General features: G+C 51.5%; 7 protein-coding genes across 7 annotated transcripts; 3 read left to right on the top strand and 4 right to left on the bottom strand.

The window, feature by feature from the left end:
• Positions 1-1,159: 1,159 nt before the first annotated feature.
• On the bottom strand, positions 1,160-3,001 carry N7496_005275 (putative spindle poison sensitivity protein Scp3; the record flags this gene model as incomplete). Its single annotated transcript, XM_056698204.1, has 3 exons — positions 1,160-2,503; positions 2,614-2,735; positions 2,848-3,001. The coding sequence occupies 3 exons, from the start codon at positions 2,999-3,001 to the stop codon at positions 1,160-1,162; spliced, it is 1,620 nt and encodes a 539-aa protein (XP_056556729.1).
• Positions 3,002-3,729: 728 nt separating this feature from the next.
• On the bottom strand, positions 3,730-7,926 carry N7496_005274 (uncharacterized protein; the record flags this gene model as incomplete). Its single annotated transcript, XM_056698203.1, has 13 exons — positions 3,730-4,178; positions 4,248-4,310; positions 4,375-4,417; positions 4,475-4,487; positions 4,546-4,555; positions 4,615-4,641; positions 4,698-4,869; positions 5,417-5,964; positions 6,036-6,729; positions 6,793-6,912; positions 6,981-7,427; positions 7,472-7,715; positions 7,808-7,926. 13 exons carry the CDS (start codon positions 7,924-7,926, stop codon positions 3,730-3,732), a joined length of 2,949 nt encoding a protein of 982 aa, XP_056556728.1.
• Positions 7,927-9,448: 1,522 nt separating this feature from the next.
• chl1 (DNA helicase) lies at positions 9,449-12,493 on the top strand (the record flags this gene model as incomplete). Its single annotated transcript, XM_056698202.1, has 8 exons — positions 9,449-9,572; positions 9,646-9,650; positions 9,753-9,843; positions 9,900-10,066; positions 10,130-10,771; positions 10,833-11,498; positions 11,565-11,735; positions 11,792-12,493. 8 exons carry the CDS (start codon positions 9,449-9,451, stop codon positions 12,491-12,493), a joined length of 2,568 nt encoding a protein of 855 aa, XP_056556727.1.
• A 331-nt stretch (positions 12,494-12,824) lies between these two features.
• On the top strand, positions 12,825-13,923 carry N7496_005272 (60S ribosomal uL15 domain-containing protein; the record flags this gene model as incomplete). The annotated part of the gene is made up of 3 exons (XM_056698201.1): positions 12,825-13,090; positions 13,252-13,450; positions 13,705-13,923. 3 exons carry the CDS (start codon positions 12,825-12,827, stop codon positions 13,921-13,923), a joined length of 684 nt encoding a protein of 227 aa, XP_056556726.1.
• A 580-nt stretch (positions 13,924-14,503) lies between these two features.
• On the bottom strand, positions 14,504-15,683 carry N7496_005271 (uncharacterized protein; the record flags this gene model as incomplete). Its single annotated transcript, XM_056698200.1, has 2 exons — positions 14,504-15,222; positions 15,311-15,683. The coding sequence occupies 2 exons, from the start codon at positions 15,681-15,683 to the stop codon at positions 14,504-14,506; spliced, it is 1,092 nt and encodes a 363-aa protein (XP_056556725.1).
• A 3,248-nt stretch (positions 15,684-18,931) lies between these two features.
• pld3 (phospholipase D) lies at positions 18,932-24,491 on the top strand (the record flags this gene model as incomplete). Its single annotated transcript, XM_056698199.1, has 3 exons — positions 18,932-24,300; positions 24,357-24,425; positions 24,485-24,491. The coding sequence occupies 3 exons, from the start codon at positions 18,932-18,934 to the stop codon at positions 24,489-24,491; spliced, it is 5,445 nt and encodes a 1,814-aa protein (XP_056556724.1).
• Positions 24,492-24,842: 351 nt separating this feature from the next.
• N7496_005269 (uncharacterized protein) lies at positions 24,843-26,360 on the bottom strand (the record flags this gene model as incomplete). Its single annotated transcript, XM_056698198.1, has 1 exon — positions 24,843-26,360. One exon carries the CDS (start codon positions 26,358-26,360, stop codon positions 24,843-24,845), a length of 1,518 nt encoding a protein of 505 aa, XP_056556723.1.
• Positions 26,361-26,618: the final 258 nt, after the last annotated feature.

The raw sequence follows: 26,618 nt of genomic DNA, 5'->3' as shown, positions 1-26,618 counted from the left end.
ATCAGACCGAAATCGAAATCGAAATCGAAATCAAACCTCAAGTTAATAACAATATTTACGGTATACTGCAGCCAAAAGGCCTACTCAAGATACAAGAGTACTACTGACTACCTACAGTATACGATCTTGTAGAAACATTAAACATTTGTAGGAATCAATTGATGAACCAGCATATTTGCACATCTCCCGTTTATCAATTGCCTTTTGTACAGCGCGGGCAGGCCAGGCCAAGCGAGACTGGACTGCGACGAAGAAAGGGCATCGGATCTTGAAAAGCACCTCAAGTAGAAACAAAAACACCAAAATCTTTGCAAAAACAAGAAAGGAGAAGAGTATGGAAGGGAGAGGAAGAGGTAGAAAGAGAGGGAAGGTAGATCGTTGACGCATAGAGAATAACAAGCTCGACCAAGGTAGGCAGTTGAATAGTTGAATAATTGTCTAAGACCACCCAGTCAAGCTTGGAATCCTCTCGATCTCATTCCCCGACCACGGAAGATCACAAAGACAAAAAAGGGAAGGAGGATTAATACAGGAGCAGGGCAAAGTGCCCGGATTTGATTTTGAAAGACAAGAAGAAGCCCAGTCTCGAGGGGGATGGGAAGGAAAAAGAGGGAGGAACTAGAAAACGGAAAGACAATGCGACGAGTCTCTAATGATCCAGAAGGAAGTAAACCAAACGGACAGGGGACACAAAGAAGAAAAAGAACAACAAAAGTCTGTCCCATAGTCAAGTTCAAAGGAAAAGCGGCAGAGTCAGTCTATGAAATGACGAGCAGAGTCGGTCGATGAGTCTTGGTATGCCTCGGTGATTGAAGGACTGAACTCATGAGTCCTGAGTAGAAAGGAATAGGGGAACACAACGAATTCATTCAATCCAGTCAATGGAAAAGGCCGAGGGTGAAGATCAGTGAAAGGGGTTGGTGCACTTTTAGATTCCGAGATATTTTGACGCTCCGTGATGCTGAATGTGCCCTCGAGACGGGAAACAAAGTAGAAAGAAAAAGAAGGAAAAAACAAACTCCAATGAACCTCTTTTTTGGAAAATGAGTATGTCCATAGCTGTGGACGCCGCTTGGCCCGTGTCGTCGTGATCGTAGCGAATGAGTGCAATGTGCAGAAAATGCAGATTGCAAGAATTGCTTGCATGTACAGAACAAAATTAAGAGTCATTCGAGCTCTCCTTGCTCTCAGAGTTCCAGGAAGAGCTGTTGCGCTTGTTTCCCTCTTCCTCCTCCATGGAGAAGACCAAGTCACTCTGTTCCTCCTCCTCGATCTTGCTGGTTGTTGAAGAAATGGTGCGATCGAGGCGACCCGGCCCGACGGAAGAGTGGCGGGCCGAACCGGGGTGGAGGGAAAGGCCACTCAGCTGTTCAGAGATCATGGACATGGAAGACTGGCGACCAGGGCTGGAGACAAATGGCGAGTTATCGTACGAGGTGCGGCTGCCAATTGGGCCCAAGCTGGGGCTACCGATAGGGTTCAATGACGATTCGCGGAGCGGAGAGCCAATGTGGGGGAAGGATGAGCCGATGGAATCCTCTTCCTTCTTCTGTCGTTGCTTGGCAAACAAGGCACCGAAGCGAGATGGACTAGATGCGAGCGGCGAGCCATTCTTCGAGAAGCTGGTGCTCGTCATACCAAGACCCCCGATCTCGCGGTGACTCGAGCTGAGGTCGTGGTCCGTTCGGGAAAGACGGCGGAGTTTCTCCTGTGGTGTGAGAACATCATCGTGCAGGTTCATAGGCAGATAGTCCTCCTCCATGGGGAAGTTCTCATCCCAATCGTCAAGCAAAGCTGGGCGAGGAACACTCGCAGATAGAATGCGGGGCTTGACGGAGCGAGAAGAGTGCAAGAACCGGGGACCGACGGAATCTTCAGGTGCTGGGGGAGAAGATCCAATGTTTGACGATGGCTTCCGCATGTCGTAGCCGACATCACGAATATTGCGGAACGGATCCGAGGGGCCCATTCGCTGAGCCGGAGGGGAGGATAGTTCCCCGAGGCCGAATTTGGAGGGCACCGAAGCAGCGACGGGGCCATAGCGAGCCGCATGAGAAATTCCCTGGCTATCAAATGACGCGGGGAGCGGGGCATCCAACGCCGTTAGATGGCGGGCACTAGGCGACATGGGGAAGCGCACATCATCCACGGGGGAGCCGTACTTGGAGCCGGCATCGGAGGCGAGTCCGGTATCGATTGTGGGGATCGCATCATAAGGTGCCTGCTGCTGCTGAGCCTGCACGAAGCCGGACTCGTCTTGCGGGGGAAGCTGCTGGGGGTATCTTGGCTCGTGACCATTCAGACGCTGCTGCGAGAGGACCGAGTTCGTCAGGGCAGAGTCCTGATTAACATATGCCTGCGGGTTGACTCGGCCGCCCAGGTTCAAGTGACTACCACCACCCATACCCATACCACCACCGCCACCACCACTAGCTCGATTCACACGACGGCCGTCAGGAAGGATATGCGCGAGAGCGCATTTTGCGCCGAACTTGCAGTTACCCTAAACCCAGACAAAAGGCAAAAAAAGTGCCATCACGGTCAGCCGCCAGATCAAATTGGAATGATGAAATGCATTGAAAAATGGACTGGAAGGCGCGAGTCAACTCATACCTTGGTGAAGTATTTGCATGGCGCATAGTCGATTGCGGCATCGGTCGAGTGCAGGAACGGACAAGCGGGGCCGGCCTGACAAGCGCCTTGACGGAAGAATTTGCAAGGAACATGCTTAGTGTCTGCGGAGTAATCGGAGAGGCATTAATTAGCTTATGATCAACAGACAGCGACATATACGGGAGTTGAATGGAGTGCTGGTGGATCGGTGGGCGAGGTTGCATGAAGACATACTCTTATTGCTCGGGTTGGGCGGGCTGCGAGCCATGTCGAGGCTAGAAGGATTGCGGGAATGGCCGTTTTGAAGGCCCGAGGGCACCGGCAGAGGTGCACGACCTCTCATTTCAGGACGATTGGAACGGGCAGGAGGGCGAGAGGCCGAGAGCATCGCCGAGTGAGAATTGGGATGGTGAGGGGGAAGAGGCTGGAGGGGTGGTTATCGGAGTGAGAGGGGAATGGGCGGGTGGCGGGCGGTGAAGTTCAGCGAAGTTTAAATGTACTTTTTTTTTTTGTACGAAACAGTACAGTATAGTATAGTAGTATAGGAATAGAGATAGCGATAGAGATAGATTCTCAAGAATAAAAGAGGAGTATGAAGAATAGAACAGAAGAAGAATACTAAAGTAGCATGACTACTTCTGATAACTGCGGGTGCAGATGATGATGGGCTCTTTTCGTAGTGGAAGTCCTTCTCCACTGGTTCTCGTTGGTCGCCCTCCGAAAGACCAGACCATCTGCTCTGTTCATCTGATGTGCCTGGAGAAAGAATAGTCGCCTCCCGGGTTGCCTCCATTCCGCAAGATCCGCTCGCATATCTCCGAAATCTCTCTCATCCTGAATAAATAGTCACCTATCAAAGCGTGACGAATCATCCCAGTCACGCCCTGGTTGCCCCGTGCTCACTATTCAGTATTCCAGTATTTTCCCGTAATCAGAAAGCTCCAAGGCTCCGCTCAGGCCGAGCCGCAAATCACGCTTGTCGAATGATGTGACCGAGTGGAGAACGAGGCAGATCAAGCGTCCGTACCCGACCGATTCTTATTGGAGTGTCCCTTCAAGCCCCAAAGACTCCTGCTCGCCCCGTCAGTACGGTACCTTCGCCTACTCTCAACAAACTCAAGTGCCAGTGGCGATGAGTAGTAGTGTGTGGCTTACCCATAACTCCGGCGCAGTCGTATCCTCCGGCAAAACTTCAGAGCATCGCCCCCATAACTCGCGACAGATGCCACGGCGGACGGTGGCCTGTCGTTGCCATTGCTTCCAGTCGCGCTCCAGCTGAGCACGCGCCTCGGGGGAGATCTGAGGTTGATCGTCGCCATAGAGTTTGCCTATACGTGCTTGGGCGGCGTCTCGTTCCTCCTGTAGCTGGCGGATATCCTCTCGCAGAGTGGACAGTCGCGGTTTAGCTTCAAGGGCGGACAAGGCAGCTCGGGCCTTTTTCTCGTTTGCCTTGATGGTCGAGAGTTCATCTTGAAGTGTCGTGATCTGCTGACTGAGAGCAACAAGGACTTCGGGACTCGCACTGTCTGATGCTTTCTGGAGGGCATGATAGACTATCTGTTTTCCTGTTGATAACCCCCATTTATTCAGTAGATGACCTCAGACTGCGTATGCGGGGTCGAGGATCCACATACCTGCAGTTCGACCTTCGATCTCGCCATTCTGGTGCAATTCCTTTAGTACCTTTGCGGCTTGGGCTGGAATCACGCGATCAGCGAAGTACAAACATATACCCGCGCGAGTGAAATGAGTTGTACTCACTTTTGGTGACCTTGTTGTGTAGATTTGCAGAGATATCGATCGCCTACCGTCAACATCATCAGCGTTCTGACTCGAGGTATGTCAGGACCAAGGTACATACCGAGTAGGGACGACTGTACCAATCAGCGAGTCAGCGTTAATCCTCCAACCGAAGAGGTCGGAATGGCATACTTTTGTTCACCTGCAAACGCATTAATATCCTGGTGATCAATCGGATATCAAGGCATCGGAAGAACTCACGTAGATAATCCAGAACCAGAGTGGCATCTTGTCACCTCGTCAGTACCCAATCCTCACAAGACATTCAGGCGTCAAAAACACACCATCTGTCCTGGCACCTTTGTCGCCCTTTTCCTTGCGAGGTGCCATGGCGGTGACGGTTTGGGGAAAGCCTGGAGTGGACTCGAATTCGAGGTGAAAGTTCAGGTGGAAGTTGAAGATGAGAAGAGAGAGATCACACACCACACCAAAATTGAATCCTCTACACACTACAAACTACACATATACTTGAAAAGCATAGGAACACACAAGTACACAAATGCATTTTGAATGCTCTCATAAAAGACTACATATCTAGAAAATCTAAACAGCCGAACTACCATATGTCCAAAGGCCCCAGGGCAGCCAAGATATCCGGAGCGTAAATGCAAACATGTGGGAGAGAGAATTGGGGAAGGGGAAAAGGCAACATGGAAGAAAAGGGAGGGCATCGTCAACTGATTTACCTCCCAAGCCAACAAATGTAATTTTGAGAAAAGGGCCCCAAATTACAAGAAGGTATAAGAAATCGAAGAGAGAGAAAACAAAAAGCTAGATCAAAATGAAGAGGTAATGTTGGAAAGTAAAAAGACCAAATGCAAAATGGTTACGCCCACAGACATGTATGGGATGGCCATGGAGGGAAAGTGGTTTTAATCGAGAACGAACAGCGTCCGGGGTATCAATTACATTATAATCTGTGAAGAAGATGGTTAGCTCTTTAATTCAGAATGATTCCACCTGAGATAAAGTAGATGGCTCCGCATGGAATAGGAATACGTACGCAATCGCTGTCGTTCTTCGCACTGGGGACACCCATTTCCTCAAACGTCTTAGGACCCTTAGATGGCGGTGGAGCAGCAGGCTTAGCCGGTTGCTGCTGTTGTGCAGGGCCTGCTGGCGGCTGCGGCGTTGACGAGGCCGAGCTTCTGGAGGGCTGGCGTGACTCGTTGCGTGGAGGGAAGTTGGCAGATTGGGGGGAGCCCATCGGCCTAGGTGATGTAGGGTTACGAGGGGATGGTAGAGGTCCAGGAGCAGGGGCATGACCGGAGACAGGTGTTCGCACAGGCTTGCGGTCTGGCGGTGCAGAGTCAAGACGTGCAGGACGACGACGGTCCGCACCTGGAGGTGGAACTGGTGCGGAGTACCCAATGTCCACTCGGGGCGTGCCGCTGGGGCTGATCATGCCCGCGGACTGAGGGCTGGTTGGACCACTGAGACCACCAGGGCTGTGCTGGCGGTAATTCATTGGGCCAGGAGGACCACCGGGGCCACCAGCGCCGTAGGACGGATTGCGACCTCCGCCATATCCAGGACCGGGGGAGGACCATTCTGGCGAAGGTTCGGGTTGACACCAAAGGCGGAGCTTGGGCGAGGATCGGGCATTTGGTAGTTCTGCTGACCGGGAGGACGAGGACGAGCAGACCCAGTCCGATCAGGGTAGGGAGCGGCGGAGGGGGGTTGGTCGTTGAGGCTCATGCGTGAAGGGTCGGGCATCTCGATGTTCTCAGGAGTTGCTTCCAACGAATTACCACGCTGGTGGGCATAACGGGTCGATTTTATACGGGAAATGGCAACCTTTTCGTGATCCTTCCTGGACAAAGTCTTTGATCGCGAGATGCTATCAATGCGCGAAGACGCATCTTTGTTGCCGCTGGCAGCGGATTTGGCATACCAGCTCCGAGCTTCCCTAATATCAACTGGAACAAAGATGCCGACCTCATAAAAGTAGCCCAAGGCGAATTCGGCAGTGGGGAGGCCACTTTGTGCTGCACGTTGGGCATAGGTGAATGCGAGCTCGTCGTTCTTCTCAAAGACACCTTCGTGTCCACAGAGGAACCATTTGCTAATGGCCATCTCGGCTTCCGGTTCGCCCTGGCGGGCGGCGAGCGCATTGTAATGCAAGGACAGCGCGGGGTTGAAATCACATTGCAACTGACAAAGCTCGTATGCAGCACCCATTTTAACCTGGGCCTTGGCGAATCCATGGTATGCAGCTTTTTCGATGTTGACACGGGCAATATTGAGATCGGGAGTGAGGTAAGGCTCGGGAACGCTGACTTGAGGGAGCTCGCCAGCCAACAGCATACCGTAGACCTATAGTTTGATTTGATTAGAATTCGCAACATAACCGCCCATCCACCAGTGTCGTTCACTTACATAGGCACCCTGCGGCGCGTTCTGGTCGCATGATTGCGCGGCCAATCTAATATACTCCAAACCTCTCCGATAGTCCTGACGCTGGCCATGCTGTCCGAGAAGAATCATCATTCCCAGGCGCTGGAAGACACAGTTAGAGATCCCGGTCGTTATTTTCGCGTATCTTCCTTCTCCGGGACAAAACATACGTAGTACGAGGCAGAATCCGACATTGAAACACCGCGCTCATAGTGTCGAATAGCCTTCTCTGGCTCTCCGGAGCTCTCAAACTGCATACCAATGCGATACTCGGCGCGCGCATATCCCTTCTCGGCCGCCCGCGTGTAAGAGCGGAACGCTTCCTTTCGGTCGATGCGGTAGCCAAACTTGCCAAACTCCAGCCACATACCCTTGATAAACTCGGCCTTGGGGTGCTGCTGGCCCGCCAGAAAGTTGACAATGTTCATCGCATCCGTGCGCAGCTGACGCTCGACCTGGGGGGTGTGAGGCCGTGGGGGTTGAGTGGTCGACAGACGAGCCTCGTTTTGGGCGGCGACCTCGACAAAGGCGAGCGCATCCTGCGCCCATGCCAATTGCATCTCCGGGTCGGTGGTGGACAGAACGGCCATGCGGGCGCGTTCAAGATTCGCTTCGCGCTGCTCATCGGTGGGCGGGACATTTGGCGGGGGTTCCGCAAAACGGGGAACGGGGAGAAATTAGGGTGGTCCATGCTATCGTAAGTCGCGGACTGCGCGTAGGCACCGTGATCGTGAGCCTGGGCTTGCTGAGGCTGGCTTTGAACCGCAGAAGAGGAGCGCTCCGGAAACTGGGACCGGGGAGCGTATTGCGCGGGCGACTGCGGCTGAGCGCGGCGGGGGTCATAGGAGTGGTGTTCCATCTGCGCGATGTTGTCTTGCATGTTCTCGGGGACCTCGGGCATGACCCTGCGCGGATGAATTAGCACACGAACCCGCGGCATCGTTGTAGGGACATTGACAGATGCAACGGCTAGAAAATGGAGGGGAGGAGATCGCACCTTTGAGGGGAGGGGGAGATGACCTCTGGCATGTAAAAGTCATCCTGCCCCCCTGGATACCAAGTCGGCCCCAGGCCTTGCTGACCACGACCCTGGCCGTGTTGCGGAGGATGATTCATCTCGTGTGTAGTTTTGGTAAATTGGAAAAGGGAAATTGTCAGGTGCTGCAGAGAAAGTACCGGATACCCTCAGTTGCGGGGCAGCATCCGCGAATACTTCCCACGAGAAATTTTTGAAGAGAAAACTAGAAGAGGGGTGGAGGGGGGAAGAGGGGAAAGGAAGAGTAAGAGGAGTAGGAGGGGCGTCCAGACAGAAAAAGATGGGGAGGGGGAAGACGCCGAACCGGCTGTTTAGGAGCTAAAGAGGAGCTAAAAGGAAGGCGATGGAACGAAAAGAAAGAGGCCTCCGGAGATTATCTGGGTCTCAGGACTAGCTTAATAGGTCGTGGAACACTATACCAGTGTAATTAGAAAAGCTATCGAGATATAAAAAAAATTACAGTATACTAAATACTCCTAAATTCTAGCGATTGTAATAATAATTACCAAATTAAGTATGTACATGTCCGACGTACCGAACAGACCGAACCACAACCCACTTTAGCGCAACTCAGGGCCTAATTAGGTGACCTTTTTTAAGTAGTGGAGGAGTCAAGGACCCAGTGTAAAGTGGAATACATACATAACTCGGGACCCGATGGACTGGGTGTCTATGAGTTTTGAAATTACATGATGTCTATCATTCTGCAATGCTAGAGTTGATTCCAGTATGGGCATTAGTATGCTAGTATATCCATGCTGTACTACAACAAGGATACACACTCTCTCGACGTACTATCGCCGTATAACTTTCCCAACGAGGTTATGACTGATTAGAGGCAATGTACTGCAGTTCATAGTCGTGACCAACGGGTTCGTTAAGCATGATACTAATGTAAATATCACTGGACTGCTGGACATGTCCTGCCACAGTCAGCTGAGGCTGGAGCGGATATTAATAGTCTTGGTAAATCTAAAATGGCAGCGAGAGTCAAAAATAAGTTTAAGAGTCTGACAATGATGACTAGACTGATGCTTGTGAATAAGTAAACAAGGTTCGAATAATTGACATGGAGGTTATTATAGGCTTGATGATGAAATATGATCAACTAGAGAGTATAATCAAAAGCTTTCGGTGGTATACGACTGTGATGTTGTCTTTTCGCTTATCTTCTTATATAGATCCCCACATTGAGTCGGGAATACTAGCATTTTCCGAGCAGTCATCCTCCTGAAAAGCATAGTAGATGATTTAGTTTATAATGTATTCAATATCCAATTTATTTCTCTAGATATCACATTGGGCATAAAAAACAAAACGTATCGTGGCCCATCACCGAGTCAAATACCAACGGACCCGCCCATAATTTCTTTTCCCCCTGGATGTTGCAGCGAGTCAGCAACACGACTGGAGCATGTCTCTCCTGGACTCCTCCTCCGGCTCCACCAACGGGCTCGGGTGTTATTTTTATCAGCCGCGACTTTCCAGAAAAAACCCTACCCGCTGCTGATCGTTTGAGTTTCGCTGGGTAATACACCATTTGGTGTCAAAGACAAACTCCAGGCTGTGTATTCCGTGGCCACTGCCACCACGGCCACCAACATGGCAACCACGCCACAGGATTTCCACCATCCGTTTACCCCGTACGACATTCAGCTCCAGTTCATGCAGGCCCTATACGGCTGCCTTGAAGACGGAAAAGTAGCCGTCTTTGAGTCCCCCACCGGTACGCGCTAGGCCCCTCTTCCCCGAGCAAGGCCCCCTTGTTTACTCCGTGTCTTCCGATCTGACGGCCGTAGGCACTGTAAGTAGTTTGTCTCCACTAGTCTGGTGAATCGGATGAGATGCCACCTTGGGTGAGATCGTCCACCTTTTACGACCATACTAAGGCCCTTTTTCCAATCAGGGTAAATCACTGAGCTTGATCTGCGGATCTCTCACATGGCTACGGGATCACAAGCGCAAGGCCTTTCAGGAGACCTTGGATCAGGCAGCATGTATGTGTCCTAACCTGTAGCGCTTTGTCTTACGTCATAGCTCATCTCTGCACTAGGTGACGATGACGAGCCAGATTGGATGGTGGAATTTGCCAAAAAGGATTCACGCCGTGCCATTGCCGAGAAAAGGCAAGAGTTTGAGGCGCGATTGGCCAAGATTAAACGGGAAGAAGAGCGATTGAAGCAGGCATCAGTGACGCAAAACCGGCCCCGTAAGAAACAGGTATGCACGTCCCAGTCTGAAACGTATCTGATCAAGTCCCCCTGCTGACAATCTTGCATTTAGCGATTGGATGAACAGGATTCGCAGTCAAGTCACGACGACGAGGAGCAATTTGTCCTGGATGACTATGACAGCGAGTTGGAAGCCCAAAAAAAGCCAAGCGAGTCAGGAGGAGTCGATGGCCTGTCTGCTAGCACTCTCGCTCTATTAGAAAAGTTCAAGGGAAACTTTTCAACCAAGAAAAAGGACGAGGATGAGGAAGATGACACGGTCAAGATCTTCTACTGTTCACGAACCCACTCCCAGCTCAGTCAATTTGCGGGTGAACTGCGTCGAGTTACATTCCCATCGAGCATTCCCCTTGACCCGGAAAAGGATGGCAAGGAGGACGATCTGTCGAAGCTGGAGGAAGCCGTGAAACACCTCTCGCTGGGCTCCAGAAAGAATCTTTGCATAAACCCCAAGGTCCGAGCGCTGGAGAACAGCACAGCGATCAACGAGCGGTGCTTAGATCTGCAACAATCAGGCGTTGCTGCTGACAAGAAATGCTCTTTTCTTCCTTCTAAGGATGATGACGCATTGCTTCTTCAATTTCGAGACCATGCCTTGGCTACGGTGAAGGACATTGAGGATATTGGGAAAGTAGGAAAGGAGATCGGCATCTGTCCCTACTATGCGTCCCGCTCCGTCATCAAACATAGCGAGGTCAGTAAACATGCATAACGGAGCTACTGGACATTGAGTGATGCTGACCCTTGCTTGACAGATCGTGACTCTTCCATATCCACTACTTCTCCAGCGATCAGCCCGCGAGGCCCTTAACTTGTCCGTCAAAGACCATGTAGTCATCATCGACGAGGCGCACAATCTGATGGATGCTATTGCCGGTATTCACTCAGTGACCGTTTCGCTCTCTCAACTGCAAACTGCAATCACCCAATTAACGACGTATGCTCGCAAATTCAAGAACCGTCTCAAGGGCAAGAATCGAAACTACGTCGCTCAAGTGATTAGACTAGTGAGCTCCATCGCTCGCCACCTCCACGAAATCTCCCAACAGAAGGGGCCTGCCGAAGGCTCTATCCAGCCATCCGATCTCATGGCTGGCAAGGGTGTGGATCAGATCAACCCGTACAAGCTCTCGCGGTATCTGCAAGAGAGCAAGCTAGCCCGGAAAGTCGACGGGTATGTCGAATCATCGCAAGAGCCGCAAGGCTCTCGGTCTAGGGATAGGTCTACCGTGCCCGTTCTTTTCCATATTCAGAGTTTCCTGTTGCCTCTGATGAACCCGTCAGAAGAAGGCAGGCTATTCTTCCAAAAGGACAAGAATGATGTACAACTGAAATACATGCTTCTCGATCCGACCAATCACTTCCGTGAAATTGTCGAGGATGCCCGGGCCGTGATCCTGGCGGGTGGTACTATGTCGCCGGTAAGTCATGGGAAAAAAAGAACGGGTTGAGCCCACCAATTCGTGCATTGCTAATACCCCGACCAGATGTCCGATTACATGAACCACCTATTCTCCTACGTCCCACCCGAGCGACTTGGTACATTCAGCTATGGCCACGTCATTCCTCATACCAACCTGGTAGCACAATCCCTCACAAAGGGACTCATGGGCTCAGATTTCGATTTCACATACGAATCTCGTAACTCCGAGAAAATGGTAAGCAGCCCTTGCACAAAGGTCCATCTTTGTACGTGCTAACCACAAATCCCTAGATAACCGATCTTGGAAGAACGATAGCAACCCTCTGCCAGGTCATCCCAGGCGGTGTTGTCGCATTCTTCCCCAGCTACGACTACCTAAGCCAAGTAGTCAGCGTATGGCAAAAACCCATACCCAACGGCAACGGATCCACAATCCTAAGCCTAATATCCAACAAAAAGAAAATCCTTTACGAATTCCGCGACTCGAGCACATCCACAGACACTCTCCTCCAGGAATACACCTCCGCAGTCTCAACCGGCCAAGGCGCCCTCCTCCTCTCCGTGGTAGGCGGCAAACTCTCCGAAGGAATCAACTTCTCCGACGAACTGGGACGCGGCGTCTTCATCATCGGACTACCATTCCCCAACATACGCAGCGCAGTCTGGCAAGCGAAAATCAAGTACATTGAAGAAAAGACGCATAAGCAGCACTCGGGCACGGAGGCGGAGAAGAAAGCTAGTGCAGCTGCGGCTGGGCGGGACTTTTATGAGAATGCATGCATGAGAGCTGTTAACCAGTGTATCGGGCGGGCTATTCGGCATGTTAATGATTATGCGGCTATCGTGATGATTGATCGGCGGTATGAGACGCCGAGGATTCAGGCTAAGCTGCCTGGGTGGATTAGGGGGAGTTTGGTTGCGAGTCCGAGTGTGAGGCCGGCGCAGGCCACTGTCCAGCGGTTGACGAAGTTTTTCGCTGAGAAGGCAGGATAAAGAGGGGATCGTGATGATAATAGAGGTATAGAAGCCGAGCTGAGGATTTGAGAAAATATATTCTTATGAAAGAATACAATCAAGAGATGTACATATTCTCGGACAAGTTGCGTGAAGCATATACAGTACATGAACAACCAAGATGTCTGTAGAATGTGTCTGATCTCCGTACTTTCCCATAGTCCGACGGAGTCTTTTTAGGCTCAAGGTTATCTTTCTACAAAATTGACACTTTATCAAACTAGTCAATAAGATTGTACCATTCGACTCTGAATCGACAAATGATGTTGAAGTATGATGTCGTTCAACGGTCTTTACTATATTACCCGATATGGTTAGACCCACACCTAAAGCCAAGGCGGTGGCAGAACGGAGACTGATCCACGTGACCAACGGCAACCCCAGGGCAGGGTTTGACCCTATCACGGGACAAGCGAATTGCTTAGCGCACAGTCTAGCTTTGCGAGCGTGGATTTCAACATCTGAGCCGGTAGCATCACGACCCTTCCCCCCTTCAACGCCCAATTCTCAGACCGGTCTTGTCGCCAACACACCACCCGACAAGATGCCTACCCGTTTGTCGAAGACCCGGAAGCAGTGAGTCGACCCTTTCCACCCTCCTGGCATTCAGTTCGCGATCGGCGCAACTTTTTCGATATCGCCGGCGCCTCTTGTACATATCGCACGACGCTCGACGATACACCCTCAAACACGCACAATATACGACCAGAATACTAACCTCCTCTTCTTTCTCACAGCCGCGGCCACGTTTCCGCCGGTTACGGTCGTATCGGCAAGCACCGCAAGTCCCCTGGTGGTCGTGGTATGGCCGGTGGTCAGCACCACCACCGTACCAACATTGACAAGTACCACCCCGGTTACTTCGGTAAGGTCGGTATGCGTTACTTCCACAAGACCCAGCAGAAGTTCTGGAAGCCCACCATCAACCTCGACAAGGTACGTGAAATCGTGAATTCGAACGAGCCGGTCCAGTTTGAAGGGAAGCGTGGAAAAAAGGTGTGGGATAGGCGCAGGAGAGGAGAAGCAGGCTGGATACACGCCTTGTATGCTTGAAGAACGACATCTACGACAAGTGCATTCGGAAGTGGTTTCAAGAGCCAATTGGAAGGGAAAGCAAAAAATGGACCGGCATCGTGAAAATTGGATATACCCGTTGAACAGCCTCACTGACTGTCATTTTTTCTCTACAGCTGTGGACTCTCGTCCCCGCTGAGAAGCGTGAAGCCTACCTGAGCGGCCAGAAGACCGACACCGCCCCCGTCATCGACCTCCTGCCCCTCGGCTACTCCAAGGTCCTCGGCAAGGGCCGTCTCCCCAACATTCCCCTCGTCGTCCGTGCCCGCTACTTCAGCCGTGATGCCGAGCAGAAGATCAAGGAGGCCGGTGGTGTCGTTGAGCTGGTCGCATAAGCGTTGAATATTGGTGTTTTTTTCCCGGGAGAAGGCGGGTGAATCGGGGCAAGCGTAGCCCACTTGAATTATGGGGGTCTGCGTTCGGTCTTGTGGAGGAAATCTTTTCAACTGTCTTATCCTGTCGGAGGAGGACGATCGGAAAACTCGAAAAAAGGCCGCCACGAGCCGAGTATGGTTTGGTTCGGGGGCGTTCCAAAAGAAAAAGGGTTTTTGTGTATGCAAATCAGCATAGCATGGCCTCCGAATGCCCTTACGATTTCACATTGTGTTAAACAAATACCACAAGGAGGATTTTTTCAAACTTTTTTTCTTCCATCTGCTCGATTGTATGTGTGGCCCGAGGCATCGTATTCAATATCTGGGCTGGGATTTGCGGTTCATCTGCTATGCCAGTGCCCATCCAAGGCCAATTCTAATATAGGCTGTCTGGTCTATGATGCTATGCCGTACGAGCATGACGATACAGTACTCAACTGTCTTTGTAGGTCTACCCGTATATCATACTATCGTCCAAGGTAATACATTCGATGCTATTTACAGGCTCCCCCATATTGTAGTCTAGCTATCATGACACCACTCAGATCTTCGACTCCCGCACCGAGCCTCTCCGCCCCGTCTTATCCGCACTGATCGCCAGTGTCTCGCTCACGAACCGAACAGCCTCATCAACCATTTTAGGCGTCACCTCGTGGCCCGCAGACCGGTCAATGATATCCTCAAAGCAAACACCGCCCTCGCCAAACCACCCGTTCGATCCAACCGCACTCTTAAACCAATCCAAAAACGCTTCTCCGCGGTGATACGGCACCAACTTATCAATGCCACCGGACAGGTTCAGAATCCGCTTGCCGGCCAATAACCGCGTCAGCAGCGGACGCAGTTCCTGCTTCTGTTGCTCCGTCGGCTCGGGCAGGGGTCCATCACGTTGCAGGCTGGACGAGCCGGTATCTATATAACCCAGCATCAGACTGGCGGGGTCATACCGCTTGACGATATCCACGAAGGACGTCGGGAAAGCCTCCGAGCCGAGGATCTCTGCGCCGGGAGGGTTGGTCTTGGTCCAGGAGGGTAGCTTGGATAGACGGGCACGGTCAACCATGAGATTGAGGTAATCCGGGCAGCCGATGATGACAACACCGGCGCTGATGCGAGGCTCGTGCAACAAGCAGCTCCACGCGGCGTGTCCGCCCAGTGACACGCCGAGTACCAGGTTCTCCGAGATCTTGTGCTCGCCATTAGGGAAGATAAACGCAGCGAGGTAGTCCATCAGCAGCGAAGTATCGCGCGCGGTGCCCTCTACAATAACAGATTAGCACCATTCAAAGCCATCTGCATCCACAATCCCCCAATCGTAGTAGTAATGCGTAGTATAGACAACACTCACGGAAAATAGAAAACATATCCTGCGCATGCCGAGGATTCCCCTGCCTCCAAGCCTCATTGGCAAGCGGATCCACCATCCTCGCCCCATGATTCCGCTGGTCAAAAGAAACCGCAATCAACCCCTTCGCCGACGGCGTAGCCTGCGTCTTCTCATTCCAGTCATTGATAGTCGCCTCCGCGATACCAGTCATACGCTCCTGCGTCGCAAGACGAGGGTGAAGCAGCCACAGGCATGCGACACCTGTAGCCTGGGAGCGGAGCTCGTTCAGACCGTAGACTGTTACGGAGATACCGGCGATGTTGTAGACGTTTTGCGAGACTGCGGCGGGCTTGGGGCGGCCGGAGGAGTCGTAGGATTTCAATGGGTCGGTCATTGTGGGGGTGAATTGGAGGGGATTGGGGGAAATTGGTGTGCGGTGGGAGTCAGGGAGAGGGTGTAAAAGTGTGGGTTATAACTAGGTTCGTTGGGTGGGATGTTCCCCGAAATAATTGCTGCTATGGCGGGGAAGTGCCGTGCCGACTCGGGTATATCGCGAAGGAGCCGAGGCGCTTAGTGATTAGCCCCAGGGTACAATATCGTCCACGGAGTTAAGCTTATTGCCTAGATTCAAGAAGAACTATAAGGCTAGACTTGGATTTCCTCGTCATCTTCCCTAGGAATCGCGGAATACAAGCTCTAAATAACATGAAGATTTGATATCGCTGTGTACCTCAAGAGGGAAACCCGCGCATAGTAGGCTGAGGTAGGAAGGGCATGAGGTGTTATCATTTACTTCCAGTTGAAATCAGCAACTGATCCTGCCCGGTTGTCTAGTGGGTTAACCCCTAGGCGCCCGTAGCCACTTTGGTGGGTTCGGCGGTCGTAACTGCGAGGAAGCTTCTGTGGAGCAGGTGCGGCCCCCGGCGGGTGAGGTTTTTTTATATCTAACATCCCTGTATAGTTACCCCCTTTAAAGTCCTTTTATTATACTTTATCTATATTAAATTAATCACTAAATCTTATAGAATATAATCCTTCTTTTAGATATTATTAAAATGTGATCTGGTGGTTATATTGTGTGTTGTTTCTCGGCGCTGTATCGTGTTGAAGCCGCGGGCTGTACCTGGAGCATCATCATGAAGTATATAGGGAGCGAGAAGTCTCGGGTTCGATTCATGGCGAGGGCGACTCTTTAAGTTGGAATTTTGTACATGATATTCGCTTGAGCTTCTTAAGTATAATTTGCATATACAAACAACGAATATATGGGTGGATGCCCCTTTTGTTAGGCCATCTGTGGCTATTTATGTCTCTCGTTTATCGATCTCTCCCCGTCGCTCTTCTTTCTTTCCCTACTCTTAGTTACCATGTTGGGGCTGCTATAATTTAGCTTCTTGGTTCTTACACTGAGCTATTATAATATCAAACAACCCGCACTACTGCACAGTTGCCAACATCTCAGCTATATACACCCACCTTCCTTTCTTCTAGGCTTCATTTCACACCTAGATATCCCATCTATAGCTCGACATCAACTTGACAAAGTGGAATGTGCAAGGTGGAAGCTGATAGACATTTATCTCCAAACACGGAGAGTCGGTGGCAGGTCTATGCGGGATGAGGCCTAGCAGAGCCAGAAGACTATGCTTGAGGAGCCGAACAGTGAACCTATCAACGTCACTGAATGGGGATACATAGTATCGAAGAAGCCAGCGACCACCAAGGATGAGAGGTCTACCCCAATTAATTACTCGGTAGCCTCTCACAGCTGCGAGTCTGATGAAGCTATTGTGAGAAAACTCATGAGCAATCTAATCCCGAACATGCATTAACCAAAGCTCTCATCATCATAGATCCACTAAGCTTATCGTAAAGATATATGAGGTCAAGATTGACCCTGTCGTTGGGTTGCCTCTCCGTCCTTCAGAGAGTACCAGCCAGCTACATAACCATCGAACACCGGACACATAACTTACGTTATACTCCTCATCTCCATGTCCCTATTTGGGATTTGGTACTATATAATATGTTGATCACCTACAGCCACAAAGCCTGAAGCTGCCGGGCCATGTTTCACTGGAGACATACGAGCGTGATACTGCCACATATTATTCGCCGACCGAGAATTTGGGTTCCTTAGGGTTTACCACAGCGCAATGTATGGGAATTCCCTTCCTGGTTGGCGGAACTTTCCCCCTGCAGATCTTCGGGGCCAGTGTTGGTCGTTTACTCAACCTACTCGACCGTCATTGGGTTCTTTCCCTTTCGAACGACTTCTGAAAATTACTGGGAGAGGGCAGACAGGACCTCTATCCCCCTTTGCTTCCTTTTGTTTCACTGATAGAACTAATCGGCCAACAAGTTTACCTTTCAATATACAAGGTGACTACTACCCTTGCAGCTGATCTGAAAATGACTTACTAATATCTGCAGAGTGATCACTCAAATTGACGGCCAAACCTAGACAAGTTCCCCGTTATATCTGAGGAGATCAAGATAAGAATGCTGGCCACGCTGGACAGGAGCTTGGTATATCCGATAATGCGGACGGCCTACACAGCGTCTAGCACTGGTCGGTATTGGGAGATCCTGAAATATGAGGACTTGAAAAAAATTTGAGGAGATGAGGAGTCGTTTGGAGGGTCCTTTGATGTGAGGCTCTGGAGCCTCCACACTTGAGAAGCTTAGGCTTCTTCTGGAAGGATATCATGGTTGAGATGTTCAGATCAGATTAGCGGGTAACGAGAGTGGATGGTGCTTTATGGACAGAGAGATCACAAGAGTTGTGAATGACAAAAGCTCTAGACCTAGACAAGTTCGAATTTCTCAAGCCTAATTCATTCATGTTGATCCTCCCTGTAATCATCTATTAGAAAGCTTGTCTCATGACCCAACCTTGAAGTGTAGTAGCTTTCAAGCGCGATTGAGGTTGTGGGTATATATACTCCGCGTGAATGGTGTCACTCAGAAAAATATTGGCCTTAGACTATCTCAACATCCTTCTTCAAAATCAAAATTTCAATCACCATCTTTGCGGATCGATGGTTCCAGCTATATATAGAAGCCCCTCATTGTCAATAGTTGGTTTTAAATAGTTGCACTGGTCTTGGGAATACCACGTGACCCTATGCCTGAGGCTAGAGAACTCCACACTGACCCGAAAATAGCAAAATACAAACTGGGAGGTTACGAATAAATGATCTCCTTGTATTTTGCGTTTGATCTTCATACTCCTGCCAGAGATTGATTCCGGATCGACGGCCTTCTCCTTATTGAATCAGCCCCTGGATATCCCCTGGATTTTTTTTTGGTTTCAGGAACTGACCGCCCACTTCTTGGCTAGCTTGAAGCCTTGGCGGGCCTTCTCCAGTCGGAGTGATTGATGGGGCGGAGCTACTCCACCGCTGTCGTGAACTAATTCAAACGACCAGCGCTCCTTTAATGTCAACACTCGCGTGCGGCATGCTGCTTGCTCGTCAATTCTCTGCCTCGACCTATTAAGAAGATGCAATTCTAGAATGACAGCGAGATATCCGAATTACATTCGACAGGGCCCCGATTGATCCCGCATGTATGCCGCCTTGTTCCTGACCTGCCAACTTCCCCACGAGCTGCAACTGAAGATTATCTCGCAACCACAGTATGGCCGACGCTCAGTTGGCCCCTCCGCAGAGGAAGGCTGATCAGAGTCTGGAAAATGAAACACTAAAGAAGCCCGACCCGATCTCCGTCCCGAATGGCTCAAAGCTGGCCTCACCCTTTCCGTCTCCCACCGACACGAACCGACCCGCCTCTCTGAGACAACCTCCGGCGATAGACGCTGCAGAAAACGAGAAGGGGTTGGAAACGAAAGAACCGTTCAAGGTGAGCGCAGCAGTTGCTTCGAATAAGGAGAATTTGCGTTCCTCCTCGACACAACGTGGCTCTCCAAAGGAGCATCCCTCCCCGGGTACTCGATTGCCGAACAACGATAGGGCCTCCTCAGTGAATCGTCACAGACACCAAGCCTCGATCCCCGGTATATCCCCTGCGTCCCGTGCCCCGAGTGTCCAATTCCGTGATACAGACAACGAAGCCCCTGATGCGCCCGCATCCCGGGGGCCATCCCGGCCCTCATCCATGTACGGAGAAGATGGAGAACAAACGAGGGGAAGGTCATTCATGACTAGATTAAAGTCCCTGGCTGCATCTCCGCCCTTTGCATCACATTCTAGGTCTGCGAGCGGAGCCACGATCGGTGACTTCCGTCCAGTCCCGGCCGACATGACACCAGGCTCTGAGCGTGGAGAGTTCCGCTTCCCTGAGCCCCTGACTGAGGAGGGGAGTGATGCGGACGCTGATGCCGAAGAGAGCGGAGGTGAACAACAAGCCGAACGCCCGAGAAGGAAGATAATCTTGCGACGTCGACGACAGACGGACGAAGACATGGGAAACCGCACTGCCCCTACGACCCCCAAAACTACACGCCGGCCGTCATTCCATTTCGCGTCCTCATTTGCTCCATTCGAGAACTATCGGACCAATCTCTTTCCCCGCAGAGCTAGTACTACAGACTTCACGCCTCAGCCCCGAGAGGGCGTGTCCGAGGATGAAGGTCGTGCTCAGCTAAGCAGGCGCAAGAGAAGCGCGTTGACCACTCGCGGCTTCTCTTATATTGGAAGGCAACAGCAGGATGGTAACCAGGATGAACCCCAGCGACCCAGTCAGCTAAGACGTTTTACCGGCATTGGAGGCCCATCGGAAAATAATGAGAGCCTTGCGGCTACCTGGAGACGCCATCGAAACGAGCGGGGCACTAGTGCTAGTGCACAGCGTTGGAGGCAGATTAAAGCTGGTCTCAAGCTGATCGGTCAACGGCGCCGGCCTGAAAATGCGGTGGATAACAAGAAATCAGCAGAGCTACTCGCTGAATTGTCCTCTGCCGTGCCCGCTGCGCTGATCTTAGCCAGTGCCTTCCAACGAGATGAACACGGAAGCAAGCGAATTCCAATTCTCTTGGAGCAATTGAAGGTCCGTGTTGTCGACAGTCGTATTGACTCGCACTCTGGTGATCGTCACCTGGTGTTCCGTATTGAACTGGAGTACGGAAGTGGCATGACACGAATGAAGTGGATCATCTTCCGGACTTTGAGGGATTTCGCCAATTTGCACCTCAAGTACAAGCTTCACCTCGGCACACAAAAGTACATTCAGCTACGAACGAGCGAGAACAGCCCTAGTCTGCCCCGTTTCCCCAGAAGTGCTTTCCCTTATATGCGTGGCGTTCGCGGGCTGGAAAGCGAGTTTGAAGATGAGGAAGAGGATGGCGGATACGAGACTGGCCCCGAAGCCATGAGTGGCACGGAAAAGGCTGCAAAGAAGAAGGGCAAGAACCCGCAGAATCAGCGCAGACCTTCTCAGGGTATTGCTCGCAGAAAGTCTAGCATCACCAACCAGGAAGGGGAGTCTGCTGCTGGACCTTCATCCACCCACGAAGGAGCTGGCGGTAAACGGGAGACATATCCTGAAAGACAGCGCAAGAAGTTGGAGCTCTACCTGCAGAAGATGATTCGGTTCTTAATCTTCCGAGCCGATAGCAACCGCCTCTGCAAGTTCCTCGAGCTTTCTGCTCTTGGTGTACGTCTCGCCGCCGAAGGGAGCTACCACGGCAAAGAGGGCTTCCTAATCATCCAATCCTCAAAGGGTCTTGACTTCCGTCGAGCTCTGACGCCTTCGCTGATCAAGAAGCGGCATTGGCCCAAGTGGTTCCTTGTTCGCCACAGCTACGTTGTTTGTGTGGATTCGCCCGAGGAGATGAACATTTACGATGTTTTCTTGATCGACTCATCCTTCAAGATGCAGACCCAAAAGATCAGCCTTCGCAATCAAAAGGCAAAGGATCTGGCAAAGTCGGCAAAGGATTCGGCTAGGCACCCCCAGCACCACACTCTTCGTCTTGAGAACTCTGAGCGCAAGTTGAAGTTACTGGCACGTAACGAACGCCAGCTTCTGCAGTTTGAAGAGTCGATTCGTTTCATGGCCGAAAATACCCCGTGGATGCAGCCGAACCGGTTCGACAGTTTCGCCCCGGTGCGTCAAAAATGCTTTGCGCAGTGGCTGGTCGATGGTCGAGACCACATGTGGGTTGTATCCAGAGCCATCAACCAGGCAAAGGATGTTATTTACATCCATGATTGGTGGCTCAGTCCAGAACTTTATATGAGACGTCCTGCTGCCATTAGCCAAAAGTGGCGACTGGATCGTCTCTTGCAGAAGAAGGCTCGCGAAGGCGTCAAGGTCTTTGTGATCATGTACCGGAACATCAACTCTGCCATTCCCATTGACTCTGAATACTCCAAATTCTCTCTTCTTGAGCTCCACCCAAACATCTTCGTTCAGAGATCGCCGAATCAGTTCCGCCAGAACACTTTCTTCTGGGCTCATCACGAGAAACTTTGTCTGATCGATCACACGCTGGCTTTCGTGGGAGGAATTGATCTGTGTTTTGGTCGTTGGGATACCCCACAGCATTCTCTCACCGATGATAAGCCCACCGGTTTTGAAACTGCAGATATGCCCAAGGATGCAGACCACTGCCAGCTTTGGCCTGGAAAGGATTACTCAAACCCTCGTATCCAGGATTTCTACGATTTGGATAAACCTTATGAGGAGATGTATGATCGCTCTGTCGTGCCTCGTATGCCCTGGCATGATATCTCGATGCACGTTGTCGGTCAGCCTGCACGAGATTTGACTCGCCACTTTGTCCAGCGCTGGAATTATATTCTCCGTCAGCGCAAGCCAACACGACCAACCCCCTTCCTGTTGCCTCCTCCCGACTTCAACCCTGCCGACCTGGAGGCTCTGGGTCTGGATGGAACTTGCGAGGTGCAAATCCTGCGGTCCAGCAGCATGTGGTCAACGGGTACACCGGATGTCGTCGAACACAGTATCATGAATGCCTATGTCAAGATGATTGAAGAGTCCGAGCACTTTGTCTACATTGAGAACCAGTTCTTCATCAGTACTTGTGAAATCGATGGCAGGAAGATCGAGAACTTGATTGGCGATGCTTTGGTCGAGAGAATTGTCCGAGCAGCAAAGAACGAGGAGGCCTGGCGTGCGGTTATTGTGATCCCCCTAATCCCCGGCTTCCAAAACACCGTGGATAGTGAGGGTGGTACTAGCGTGCGTCTCATCATGCAGTGTCAATACCGCAGTATTTGCCGTGGCGAAACGTCCATCTTCGGGCGCCTCCGGGCGCTCGGCATCGAGCCCGAGGACTATATCCAGTTCTTCAGCTTGCGAGCCTGGGGCAAGATTGGCCCGCAGAAACAGTTGGTGACCGAGCAACTGTATATTCATGCAAAGTGCATGGTCGTCGATGATCGTGCTGCTATTATTGGATCAGCTAACATTAACGAGCGATCTATGCTGGGGTCGCGCGACTCCGAGGTCGCTGCGATTGTCCGCGATACTGACATGATCTCGTCTACCATGGCCGGAAAGCCTTTCCTTGTTGGTCGATTCCCACACACTCTTCGTATGCGTCTGATGCGAGAGCACCTTGGCATTGACGTCGATGAGCTTTTGGAGCACGACTTCTCGACTGAAGAGGAACTCCGCAAGATTCAGGTTGTCGAAGAAGGCACCCAGCCGACTAATGGGCGAGACCGCCGCGAATCGGAGTCTTCCATGATCGAACGACAGGATGAGCGTGAGATGATGGAGCGCCGTCATCGCGTTCAAGACGAGTTCTTGTCCCGCTCGGAACACATGCACAGCTTCAACCATGATGTGGACTGGGAGCAGGGCAAGAACCCCAACCTCAAGAGTAATCGCCGTCTTACCGCCGATCCACGTGTGACAGACAACCCTGATCACAAGAAAGACGTCGATGGCGACGGTTTCGACCACTTGATCGATGCTGAGAAGGCTGGTCTTGGAGTCGGCCGTGATTCGCAAATGTCACCGGATGGACGAGAGGCCCTCGTCTCGCCAATTGCTTCCGAAGGAAAGGGCACCATTGAGCAGCCTAAGCAGACCTCGGAGCGAAAGCCTTCTCGGACCACATCGGCACGCAAAGACGGGAAGCAAAGTTCGTCGGCTGATAATGCCCGGGACTCTGAAACCAACACCAACTCGGATACCCCATCGCAGGGCCATGCAGCCTCTGGTTCATCGAGCCGCGAGTCCGGCATTGGAAGCGGCGGCCTATACGTGTCTAAGGAAACCCAGGACAACTCCACATACGGCAACCCGCTCATCCCCGATTTGAAGCGTATCTTTATTGACAAGGATTGTATGAAGGATCCGGTCAATGATGCCTTTTACCTGGACACGTGGCAAGCCCTCGCGGAAAAGAACACAAAGATCTATCGCTCTGTCTTCCGCTGCATGCCAGACAGCGAGGTCAAGAACTGGAAGGAGTACAAGGAATATTCGACATACGGTGAACGCTTTGCAGAGATGCAGAGTCAGCAGGGCGGCAAACCGGCCCCTTCTGCCAACCAAAAGTCAACTGGCCCCTTGAGTCCTGGTGCTAGTGCCAGTGGACTTGCTTCCCCTACATCGCTCGGCAGTCCTAGATCTGAAGGATTCCCTGGTCACATGAAGGCTCCTCAAACTATCAATGAGAAGGCCGAGCTTGCAAAGACCGATGCCAACGGGACTAAGAACGAACTTGAACGGCCACAATCCGACCTGGCGAAGCAAGAAACCTTGTCATCCATTGATGAAAAGGCAGCCCTGAAGACCGCGTCAGACCCTCACTTGCTGAGTACCGCGCAGAACAAAGAGGACAGTCTTGCTGTTGAGGATGCAGAGAAGCCACGCCCTGCATCGGCTCATGTTGATTACTCCGAGGCTGTGAATCTGAATGCGTCGTCCACATCACAATCCCGCAGACGCAGAAGACGGGCTACCACTATCGGATCCAAGGGCCATGGAATGGACGAAGTGATGGACAAGCAGCGCGCTGAAGACCTTCTTAACAAGGTCCAGGGCCATCTTATTCTCTGGCCATACGACTGGTACGATCCGAGTGTTTTCTATTATCTTGCATATATACTGACTCATAGTTGTCTAGGCTTGAAAAGGAAGAGCAGGGCGGAAACTGGCTGTATGCCTTGGACCAGATCTCACCTCTGGAAATTTAGTAAGTTTCCTTCTTGCCCCGTCACGACAAGTATCCTCGTTACTAACATGCCATTCTAGTAATTGATTTCTCGTCATCAACTTGCACTGGACGGCGTAAGAACTTGCTTATCATCCATCTCTCTCGTCCTCTCTCGTTTCCCTCTCGTGTATTTTAGCGCCGCTGTCTTTTGCTTGCTTCGTTCTATGCATCTATGTCGTTTGATCTGTTTTATTAGACCACTATCCCTTAAAAACGCAGGGCGTGATTCCTTGATATTATGTTGTTGCTACGAGCCTATTGACTAGGCGGGCATCTTTTTCGTGTGGTATTTAATCAAGTGCTAGAAGACTTAGTTGATCGATTGCAAAACAAGAGATGAGACGTGTTTATATACAGGGTATCGTACTATTAATCTAATATCCATCTGGACCCAACTCATGAGGACTGTGGATGCACTATTTGCTCCCGCATCTTCTCCAGCCCGTCGAACCTTGCTTGCAGGGCTTTTGTTAGAATCGAGCTATCCTCCCGAGAACCCTCCCAGTTGTCACAAGCTGAACGAAGCTGCTCATGCGCAGTGGCAAAGACGCTCTGTAATTCGGGGGTACGCGTACACGACCGACCCAGGTCATTCATGTAATGAGTCGGATCCTGCACGCATAACCGGCGACTAGCAGGTAAATTCCCTCTTGCAGCAGCAGTACGCTTAGCAGCGACAAGAGAGCGTTGACCACGAAGATACGCAGAGTCCTCTGGCCCATTATTCATACGCAGAATACCCGCATCGAAAAAGCCAGGGGGATCGACTGCAACGCCGACGGACTGCAAGTCAACATCTCTGCCGTAGAGCTGGAGGAATGCGAGCAACTGGTCACCGAGGCGATGCGGGCCTGGGAAGCGGCCGTGGTTCATCTTTAAAAAGGCGACTAACAGCATGGCCAATGCATCGGGGCTGATACCCGCTTGCGAGGATCCAAAGAGAGCGCCCGCCTCGAGAAGAGCTCTCGTTGTTGTGTACAATAGCCGCAGAGATGGATACTCCACTAAGTAATCCTGTAGATACTCAGTAAACGCGGGTACCCGTTCGCCGCAGTAAAATTGCAGCAGCAAGCCCGTGGGACGGTGTCGAGCTTCTAGGGCAAGACTTCGTTTCCCAGATAGCCTAACACCATTCCTGAAAGCTGGGGCATTTTGCAGTGTTTTCTCAACTTGACGGAGCAGAGTCAAATGCGCATCTCGGATCTGAGGTCTTGTCGGACTCGGTCTGCGATTCTTGTCCAAAGCGCGGGGGAGATCTTCAAAGGGAAGGAGAAAGTCTAGGTCTGAATGCGCCAGCGCAAGACCTGTACGGCGGGATCCGACGAGTGTCGGTGTATGCGGGACGGTAGATTCTAGGAGTGCAGAGACCTCTGCGCTTAGCTGGGTGACTCGATTTTGTTCATCAGAGCTCGGAGCGAGATAGCGGTGCAACGCTTGAATCTCCGCATCCAAGTACGCAGAAGCATCACCAGGAACGCCTTCGTTGGTTAGATAGCTCAACCACGGAGTTTGACCCAGCCGACCAGAGCCCACATCCACGGACCGAATTGCATTCGTCTCGGGTCGAGCATCCGTCGAGTAGGTGCTCGGTTCCGGAGTCCGTCTGCGTGAGCGCTTTCTAGCACTCGCCGCCTTCTCGGGGCCAATTGCCGGTGGCGTCAGCTGCAGCGATGGCGGCGGTGGTGGCTGGTATCCTGCACGGTTCTCAGGCCGAATATAGGGTCGAAAGAGGCCCGGGGATGGAGCACGGGGGTAGGTTTTGCGGATGAGACGCGCGCGGTTGGAGGCGCGGTGCGCCTCTAGGGTTTTGCGCAGGCTGTTGGCAAAGACGTCGTCATCCTGGGAGGGTTGGATGGAGCGGACCCGCCGGGGAAGTTGGGAGAGGCGGGAGGATTTGATGCCGGACAGTCGCATCGCCGGGCGATCACCGAGGCGGCATGTTGGTGGAGGAAGAGGAGATTGATGGATGAGGATTTGGGGGAAGGTTGTATGAGATCGAGGCCTGAGGCAGGATTATAGTATGGATCAGTCGTGTGACTTAAAAAGGGAGTGGTTTGATAACCCTAATACGATGAAATTGAGGAGTGTAATCTGGAATCTACCATTGTATCATTGGACTTGGTATCATTGTACAAACCTTTTGTGTTCTTCTAATATCATTGAACATGCTAT

This window comes from Penicillium cataractarum (assembly GCF_028827025.1).
Source record: "Penicillium cataractarum strain IBT 29864 chromosome Unknown utg000004l, whole genome shotgun sequence".
Lineage (NCBI taxonomy): Eukaryota > Fungi > Ascomycota > Eurotiomycetes > Eurotiales > Aspergillaceae > Penicillium > Penicillium cataractarum.
The sequence above is the reverse complement of the archived record's forward strand: the minus strand, read 5'-3'. Positions and strand labels throughout refer to the sequence as shown.